This window comes from Microtus oregoni, unplaced genomic scaffold (genome assembly GCF_018167655.1).
Source record: "Microtus oregoni isolate MIOR12 unplaced genomic scaffold, Mior012 000002F_ref0000024, whole genome shotgun sequence".
In the NCBI taxonomy this organism is placed as follows: domain Eukaryota; kingdom Metazoa; phylum Chordata; class Mammalia; order Rodentia; family Cricetidae; genus Microtus; species Microtus oregoni.
Genome location: NW_024543061.1, coordinates 7,395,705 through 7,406,316, shown reverse-complemented (window position 1 = coordinate 7,406,316; position 10,612 = coordinate 7,395,705). Strand labels below are relative to the sequence as shown.

At 36.8% G+C, this 10,612-nt stretch overlaps 1 protein-coding gene across 1 annotated transcript; it reads left to right on the top strand.

Annotated features, from left to right (window-relative positions):
• Window positions 1-7,313: 7,313 nt before the first annotated feature.
• Window positions 7,314-8,222, top strand: LOC121439076 (putative vomeronasal receptor-like protein 4). Its single transcript, XM_041639575.1, has one exon. It carries the CDS (start codon window positions 7,314-7,316, stop codon window positions 8,220-8,222), a length of 909 nt encoding a protein of 302 aa, XP_041495509.1.
• The last annotated feature ends 2,390 nt before the right edge of the window (window positions 8,223-10,612 follow it).

Genomic DNA, 10,612 nt, shown 5'->3' with positions numbered 1-10,612 from the left:
AGGCCATTTCTTAGGCGTCTCAGCATTAGTTAGTGCTCTCCCCTCCCCTTGGAACCAAGGACCTAACAACTATTTGTGCACTTACTGAAATGTTGGGAACTTTCTATCTCCCCTCAGTCCTTGTGAATGTTCTCCAAATAGATCTCTGTTCCTGGAATTGGGGAAAGATAACCCTTAGATGTTGACTCAGTTCCTGATATCTTGACTCAATTTCTAATATAGGGTCACAATGATCCACAGATGTTCCCCCTTACCCCGCTTGATTTGGCAACCACTCTCTGGCCATGACTCAGACCAATCATTGCCAGTAGTTCTTTGAATAAGCCAGTCATAATAGTTGAAGAACAACCCCCAAGTTTCCCCCACCTTGTTTCTATGACTTTTTACTTTAAAAATAGTCTGTTCCAGCTATTCGGGGTATTTTGGCTTCTCAAATACTGAAAGACCCTGTTGCGACAGAATTAAATCCTCTTGCTTGTGTATCAACTGCAGTGTGAAAGTGTTTTCTTTGGGAGACTTTGTCCTAGGTACTTGGAGTCTAGCGTCCAAGATTTGGTTCATTGGCCAGGAAAGAGTCGCCGGCAGACCTACTCCAGACCCACCCAGTTGGAGGTAAGAAAGAATGAGCTTGCTTTTATGTCTGTCTATTCGTTTATTATTTTTCTCTTTCTGTGTTATTTTTAGTTAGTAATTTGAAAATTGTTCCTTTGCAGGGTTAGTATTGAAACGCGACAAGGGGAAAGGCAGACATGTCCTGAGACCCGTGCCCCAGCACAGGAGTATGCTGTATGGGCATTTCTGAGGGAGGGGCGACCAGGATGCCCTAGTTCCTGGGAGGCATGATCTGCCTTCATCGGTACTTTCAGTTTTGCAGTGTGTGGCTTCTGGTATTGAGTCTGTATCTCTCTTTTTGTAGTTTTGTTTCTGTGTGTTGTTTTGTCTTTAATAAAATGAAACAAGAGAAAATCACCTGCAGGAACTCAGCTACCCTGATTATTTTCCTATATTGTTATTGACTCAATCCAGAATCAGGTGGTCAAAGTCATTTTGTTGTTAAGACCCAGGAAATCCCTCAGGCCTTTCCTTTCACTGATTTCAGCATTACCTTGATAGGGCCTTGCCATTCTGTATCATTAATAATAAAAACCCAGAGACAAATAATGGCTTTCAAACAGAAGGTCAGAAATGCAAAACAAAAAGCCACTGGCTCTTATCTCTACCTCAGTCAGAAATGGCAATCGATCCCACCTCCAGGAATCTCTGATGAGACTGTGTGAGAACTTTCTCCTCCAGTCGTAAATGCCTCTCTAGGGCTGGGATTAGTGGTGTTCATGACTACTGCCCAGTTTCTATGGGAGCTAGAATGACTACAGGGATTAAAGTTTTGTGTCATCACTGCCTGGTCTGTAAGGCTGACTAGTGGAGCTGTGTTACTCTCAGATCTTTTGGCATGCTTTATTTACTAAAATACAAATGAATTTGACAACACCACTCTCTTTATTCCAGTTAGCATTAGGCTTTTCATTAAATGTTTCCTTAAGACTTGGCTCCAACATTATATTTCCTGTTTTTTCTTTTTCCTCAAACTATACATTTTATATTTATCTTTGTCCTGTTTGCTCCTCTTCAATGTAGATCTTCATAACAGTCATTACTTATCATCATCTGACACAGTAAATACTAAGATATCTTGTAATTTCCTTTGCCAAATATATTAATCTGAAAACTCCCCCACTTTAACCTCAGGCAGATTTTAAGGGCAAGGCAGAAACTGACCACATTCATTGACAAAATATTACAAGAATGGTCTGTAGGCTATTTACTAATATTTATTTCCTCTGAAACCTCTAAGACTGGAGCCTCCATTGTCCCAGTTTCTCTCAGCACTATTGTCTTCCACGGTCTGACGAGGATGGCCAATTAAGGTCTATCTACTTAAAGTGTTAACTGTTTCTCTAAACCAAACTCTCAACATTTTCTATATTACTCCAATAATTGGTCTGAGTTGAAAGCCTGGATATGACACTGTAGAGTGCTGGAGCTGGGCATGAAGATGATAAGATAAGCTTTGGTCCAATCCTAGAGCTCCTAGCAATAAAGGTATGGAAGGCCAGACTAGCCTGATACACTGTTTCTAGGACAGAGTCTGAATTAGTTAGGTTATAGAAAGGGTATGGATAAGAAGCTTGTGGTGCACACCAATATATACCTTGTTGACAGATATAAAAACTCTGGGTATGGAGTGGATTATTTGGGGTGGCACAAAGAATTGTCTAGGTAGGTGGTGATAGGTAGGTTATGGAGGAAATCTAGAGATTCATTGTGTTGTAGGTAGAGGTCTCATTATTTTCAATTTAGTGGAATATGTATTTTTAAATGCATTTCTTTTTGGTTTTCTAAATTTCAACAGTGTCTTTTCTAATGACTACCTTTCCTCTCAATTTTCCTAATTTGGGTCTTCTCTTTATTTCAGTTTGGCTAAGGGCTTTTTAGTTTTGATTGTCTTTTCAAAGCACCAACACTCTGTTCATTGATTCTTCTAACTTCTCCTGAGTCCCCCTTACCCCCAATCAAATTCATGTACTCTTATAGAATAAATTTTGTAAACATATTACTTGTGAAATGTTGTAAAAGTTTAAAAGTTAAATAAAAAATCATAAATTTCTGCCACAATGTTAATAATTTCTGAAGTATTTGTTTACACTCTAAATAAATGCTTGCTTAGGATACCTTCTGATTGGTTGAATAAGGAGCTAAATGGCCAAGTTAGGCAAGAGAGAATAGGTGGGACTTCTAGGAAAAGAGAGAGGGATTAGGAGTATTACACGATTTTGTCATCAGGCTTGGAGAAAGTTAGACTTGCCATACTGAGGAAAGGCACAAATCCATGTGACAGCATGTAGATTATCAAAAGTAGGTTTGTTTGGCAAAAAGAGCTAGTTGAGGATAAGCCTAAGGTAAAGGCCAAGCTTTCATAATTAATTAGAAGTCTCCATGTCATTATTTTGGGGCTGGTGATCCAAAAATAATTCAAATATGATGCCTGCTACAGTCTTTTCCATTCCTCAGCCTCTCTCCACTGTGTTCTGAGAGCTGTTAGCCTATAAGACAATATGTAGGTTTACAAAATAAATTTCACCTTTTTTGTTTTTGTACTATCTGTTTACTAAAAGTGCACATTGATGCAATACTGTGAATGTGGAGGTCAGAGTTCCACTTGTAGAAATTCTCTCTACTATGTGGTCCTTGGGATTGCGTGCAAGTGATGATTCTTGGTGTAAATGCCATTATCCCACAGATCTATCTTGTCCACTCAAATATCACCTTTTAAATAGGATGGATTTGAATTAAGAAAGTAACCAAAGTGACAATTATAATTAGGGTTGATATAGACTTTATGATAAATTTTAAGAAGGGGTCATTGACAGTTATGTGTTAAAAAAAAACTCTATTGGTTTTGACTTCTGAGTGTAGGATATCAACAATCTTGTGAGACACTCACTACAGGATTTTAAGTAGTAGGAATAATAGAACAGTCCACAACTGCAGCCTGGAAGTTCATGCCTAAACTGTAGAGGAAGTGTTATGGCAGGAAAATGCAGCATGATCTCCCTATACTGTTGAACTGGCCATGGGGCAGACAACTTTGAATTCATGATGTATTTCCAAAGTGTAATGTGTAATACATATATATATATATATATATACATATATATGTATATGTATGTATATATATATATATATATATATATATATCCATTACAATGTTGGATTATGTGGCACTGAGCTCCATACTCATGGATTCATACTTTTTAGGCATGCAGTCTAATCATCTGGAGCTTTGTCCCTAGCCTCACAGCCTGCTTTTGCTGATAGTGCTCTTACATCACCTCCTCTCGGTGCTCTCTGTAAGAAAGATTACTTTTTCTAAGTGTGTTTGGAGGAGGTGGCAGTTTCTTAATTTTAACAAAAGTGTTAATCCTTTATAGATGAGTCCCTGAAGGAAGTATGATGATGATCAGGAAAGTTTTGGAAAAAGGAAGGATACCTTGGGGGAATCTGAAATGTTTGTCTGCTTTTGTTAAAAGCAATGCTGCTAGTTTGGTTTTCTTCATAAGGTCTGAGAGCAGCTAATCTACACAGTCAGATTTGGCCTGGGGAGAGGAGCTCTCACATGGGAATTCCAGAGCTCAGTGTTCCTACTGCACTATTTTCCTGGAATTAGAAAAGTTTACTTTCCTATTTGATGGTTGCATGTTCTAACAATGTCAAGGTCAGAACTTCGCTTTTCCAGATGACATGAAAATTATGAGTCTAGAGGGAGATGAGGTGATGACATTTTTTCCTTATAACTGTTTCTTATAGCCTCATTCTATGTGGGTGTTTATCCAAGGCCCGGCCGGGTGAGTGATTTTCTATTCATTAATAGTAAGCTCTAAGTAGGTGGTGAAATGGGTTACAGTTTTCTGTAATAAATGATTACAAAATTCTTGCTTAGAATTTTATTTTTGAGCCACACTGTGGTTATAAGCAAGCACAACTGATACTTTTTGACATACAAATGTGAGTATAATGATTTATAAAAGAATATACTATGATCATTTACTGTGATCTCTGAATATAATGTATGTGATGTTAGAAAGGGAAGACTTCATGGCCAAGCAGAAGTGTGGATAGAGACAGGAAAGACTAACAGGGTGAAAGTTGACTGATGGATTTCTAATGAAGCAGATCTTTTCTACATATTTCAAAAGTATCTGGAAATCTCACCTTTCTTATTTATTAAATCTTTGTAAGGTTATTCTTACAAAAATGTAAAACAGGACATTTCAGTAAGAGTCCTGTATGTTTTAATTAAATAAATTTATTTCAAATATTTTAAGTTTTCTAAATTGAACTTTGTGCACTGATGCTGATATAATATTTTCATTAGCAGTGAGAAAAGTATTTGCAATTCTAGAATTGTATAAAATCAATTTAAGACAAAATCGCAAACATCCCTTCTAATAGATACAAACTACACATTCATAAAATTCCAAGTCAATTAGTTTAGGTACTGAATATCAGAAGTCCATTTTATCTTGCTTGAATATCACTTACTAATGTGTACAGGAGACTAAATGGAAGTGAAGGCAGGTGCGTTGCCTTTGAAGGCAAAGGCAGGGACATTTTTAGCTTAAAATCAGTTTGACCTACAGAGTGAGATCCCTCCATCTTTCACACACAGAAAAATTTAACAGAATCAAAGTAAAAAATGGATAAGGTGGAATTATGACATAATTATCAAAAAATGAAACAAAGTAAAGCAAATAACTGTCATTAAGTTATAGGCATACAGTCACAACAACACATAAATAAATTGTTAAAATATGAGATAACCAATAAAGTCAACAAAAAAAAAAAGGAAACACACACATTATAGATGCTGCTTAAAGTCAACATCTTCAAAGAGAGAGAGGTGGAGGATCGGAAACAGGGTGTGGCATATGAGAAGCTTCAGGGCAGGGATGTCAAAAAAGATGTGATGAAGGCTCACAGGTGACACAGATGTCAGGCAAGACTGTGAGGAAACCACAGAAAAAAACCTAAAGTCATAAATCTTACTTCGGATCCAGTTTCAGCTCCAGTGAACCCAAGAGAAAAATGCCACTTGATCAACTAGAAGATATCTCAGTTTCTGTTTGTTATGAACACTTACAAAGCAATGGATGTGGGGAGAGAGTTTGAAGTGCATAGTTTTGAGATAAGAAAACATTTTAGATTACTTTCTTTTATATTATTTTATTAACCTCTTTAATGTGGCTTATAATACACGTGCTATATGAATAAGTTATAGATCTAGAGTTAATAAAAATTGGCTACAAGTATATGATTTCACCACTTGCAATTTTACAGTTGGAATTGGGCTACGGTTCTTTCAGTTTGGAGATCAACACTTGAATGAGATTTTATTCTGGAACTTTTATTAATTAAGATTTATTTATTTTATTTTATAAACATATGTGTTTTACCTGCGTGCATGTTGTTCACCACTTGCTTGCCTGTGTCAGAAAAACGCAATGGAGTCCCTGGAACTAGTTACAGATGGTCATGAGCTACCATGTTTCTACTGGAGAATCAAACCCAGGTTTTCCACAAGAGCAACTGTGCTCTTAACACTGAGCCATCTCTCCTGTCCCTGTCCTGGAGATTCTAAAACAGAGAACAACATGGTGCAGTTACCGTTGATATATGTTTGATGGAGAAAAAGATTCTTGGCTCTTACAATTGGGATGAAATTATTCAATTACTAGATTAATCTTTTTACATATTCATGTAAATATAAAGCATACTATTTATGGTTTCTATATGGTTTTACATTCATGGGGAGGTTTTAGAGTGAGTACACACACTAACATTTCTATACATGCATGCATGCATTAATCTGTGTATGTGGAGTATAGTAGTGAACTTGAAAATACAATTGGACACAACTTTCCTTACAGGTCCTGTGCCAAGGTAACAGTTTTTTATTTCTCTATCATGAAAGCACTTTTAAAGTACTGAAGTATATTAATTTGATAAAATAGTGACACTTGTAACTGGGCCAAATAATTATCATAAACACCAAAGGTAAGACTGTTGGTTGAAATTATAGAAACTGCCTGTGTGTTGATGATGTATGGTAACACTGGGGCCCTTGATTTCCACTGCATGGGAAAAGATCTCTTTTAAAACAGAAATTCCAAAATAGGATCACTACGTGGTCATCTTTGGAAAGTTCATGCTTGTCACAATGTATTGCAAATAATTTTTGGTTTTTGTGGCATGTTTTCTCTTTTGGAGGCTCATAGCTACACATCTGCAGATTTGAATATCTAGCCTGTAGTAGCTACAGATACCAGCAAAGCAAAAATAGAACCATGGCCAGGATGGCGGTGATGGTAGAAGACAATTTAGAGGGGACTCTTTTAGGTTTCAATTATAAAATAAAGCAATATAAATCAGTAGGATTGGATTTCTAAGACATGAGGTCCAGATGAAATACAGGAACACGAAGTGTGCATTCTGTTTAGTATTTAGCTGACAATGCATTTATTATGCACAATATGTTATGTATACAGGAATTACGCGGATGGTACATAGAAATATAGGCCATTTCTAGTCTGGAACAACAAAAGTAAAGTGACAGATAAATCAAGAATGCGCAGGTAAAAGAGAGTGATAATATAGACATATTAACACAAGTCACAAGTTTGATGTATACTCTCTTATTTTTTAGGTTTATGAAATATGCTTCATCTATGCTTTCTGGATGATTACACTTCCCAATTATGTCCTTGTTAAACAATGTCTTTTATTTCCAAAATGGACTTGGGGTCCTTGCCAATATGTTTCTCTTTCTTTTCTACACTTTTATAATTCTATGTCACAGACCTAAGCCCATGGACCTGATCTCTTGTCAACTGACTTTCATCCATACAGTGCTGCTTCTGACTTCAGAGGTTCTTTGGGTTACAGACATATTTGAGTCACCGATCATTGACAATGACATCAAATGCAAGATATCGTTTTACATAAACAGGGTGATGAGAGGCCTCTCCATCTGCATCACCTGCCTCCTGAGTGTGTTCCAGGCTGTCACTATCAGTCCCAGTACCTCTTTCTTGGCAAACTTTAAACTTAAGCTAAAGAAGTACATAATCTATGCTTTCTTTTATATTTGGTCTCTCACTTTTTCATTTTATAGCTACCTGATCTTCTATGTAGGTGGTTTTACCAATGTGAGTGAGACCAGTCAGATGAAGGTCACTAAATCCTGCTCACTCTTCCCCATTAGCTACATCATCAAAGGATTGATTTTAACAGTGGCAACCTCAATTGATATATTTCTTGTTGTAGTTATGCTGATCACAAGTGTATACATGGTTCTTGTCTTGTTCAGACATCAGAGGCGACACAAATATCTTCACAGCCTCAGCCACCCGAGATCATCTCCTGAGAAAAAGGCCACCCAGACCATCTTGCTCCTGGTGACTTTCTTTGTGGTCATGTACTGGGTGGACTTCATCATCTCATCCACTGCAGTCCTATTATGGATGTATGACCCAGTTATTCAGAGTATTCAGAAGCTTGTGATGAATGTTTATCCCACAATTACTCCTTTGGTACAAATCAGTTCTGATAACAGAATAATCAATATACTCAAAAACATTCAGTCAAAATACAACCAGATTTTGTAAAAACTGTATTTTTTCTTTAAAATGTATTTATTTTAATTTATATGGAGAGTGTTGTGCCAGCTTGTGTGCATGTGTGAATTTTTGTTTCCCAGGGAGGTCAGAAGAGGTCATTGAATTCCCTCGACCTGGGGGTGCAGATGGTTGTAGACAGTGATGCTGGTATAGCACCAATAATTTTTGTTGAAAAAACACAATTTTCATTAACTGTTTAATAGTCCAAGTAGCAAATCAAGATTCTTCACATATATAAATATGATTTTGTCATATACCACATAAACATTCTTGTGACATTTCTGCTGCCAAGTTCTATAAATTCTTTTAAGTTTATTATATACCATAAGTTGACATTTCAACAGGAATTTTCTTATTCTCTTCTTTTTACTTTATATCATTAATGTACCGTTGATGTTGAGGCTACTCAAATGAAGCTCCTTGGTGATACTGGGGTTTTTTTTTTTGTTTTTTTGTTTGTTTCTTTGTTTTTCTCTCTTTCTTTCTTTCTTTCTTTCTTTCATTTTTGGTTTTTAAGACAAATTTTCTCTGTAGCTTTGGAGCCTGTCCTGGAACTAGCTCTTGTAGACCAGGCAGGCCTCGAACTCACAGAGATTCACCTGCCTCTGACTCCTAAGTGCTGGGATTCAAGGCATGTGTCATCACTGCCTGGCGCTGTTACTGATTTTTATGTTTTTCTTTTGAAATTATTTTAATTTACTCTCATTCATCAATAATTGTTTAAATATCTGATTGTAGTTTAAATCTGTTTCCTAATTATTATTTCTCTGGATCCATTAACATTATGTGAGTTTCAAATCCATTTTTCACTACAGTTAAGTAAACCCTATTACATGAAGTTTTCATGTACCTCTGTATTTACACTTCATTTCCTCTATGCTTCCTAAAATATTGCTGGTGGATAGAAATAGTTTATACGTACATACATGCTATACACTGCATCTGCGTATGCATGTGTGTGTGTATGCACAGATTAATGATGTGTTTGAATGTGCACATGGTGGCCATTGTTGTTGGCTGTTGTTCTTCATATGTCATTCTCCTTGAGTTATGAGAGGGCATCTCTCACTATGACAAGGGGCTTATCTGATAGGGCAAGATGGTAGCCCCAGGCATTCTTTGGTCTCTGCCACTACAACTCTGAGACAAAAGTGTTCACCACCATGTCCAGCTTTTTCAAACATTATTCTCTGTTGTTTAAAAGAGGTTTGTTTCATACAATATATTCTGATTAAGGTTCCCCTCCTCCTACTCATCTCAGTTCTTTCCCACATCCCCTCCAATAAACAACCCTAAGATAAAACAAAAGCAATTAGTCAGAATAGAATAAAAGAAGAAAAAGAGCAAAAGAAAAAACACAGGAGTGAATACATACAATATTAATTTTTTTGGGGGGTCTGGGTTATCTCACTCAGGATAGTGTTTTCTATTTCCATCCATCTGCATGGAAAATTCAAGATGTCATTTTTTTTCCACCGAGTAGTACTTTAATGTGTATATGGTCTACACTTTCTTTATCCTTTCTTCCATTGAGGGGCTTCTAGGTTGTTTCCACGTTCTGGCTATTACAAACAATGCTGCTATGAACACAGTTGAACAAATGCTTTTATAGTATGCTAGGGCTTCTCTTGGGTATATTCGCAAGAGTGTCATTGCTGGATCCTGAGATAAGTTGATTCCCAATTTCCTGAGTAACCACCACACTGATTTCCAAAGTGGTTGCACAAGTTTGCATTTCTACCAGCAATGGATGAGTGTTCCTCTATCCACATCCTCTCCAGCATAGGCTATTATTGGTGTTTTTTGATTTTAGCCATTCTGACATGTGTAAGATGGTGTCTCAACCTCGTTTTGATTTGCATTTTCTTGATTGCTAAGGAGGTTGAACATGACTTAAGTGGCTTTTGGCCATTTGAAATTCTTCTGTTGAGAATTCTCTGTTCAATTTCAGTACTCCATTTTAATTGGGTTAATTAGAATTTTAATGTCCTGTTTCTTGAGTTCTTTATATATTTTGTAGTTCAACACTTTGTCTGTTGAAGGATTGGTGAAGATCTCCCATTCAGTAGTAAGAAAACATATATATATATATATATATATATATATATATATATATATATATATACATGCTTTTGGAGATTGGAAGCAAACAAGATCTCCAGACAAAGTTGGGAGCATTGGGGTGGGGATAGGTGTGGGTCTGGTGTTGGGGGAAGGAAAGAGGGGGAGAGAGAAGTGAGAAGGGAAAGACTGGGGAGAGCTTGTGGGAGTGGGCGGGTGGAGATGAAGAAAGTAAGGATATGGGAGCAGGGAAGAAGATATCTATATTAAGGGAACCATTTGAGGGTTGACAAGAAACTTGGCTCTAGATAGGAACT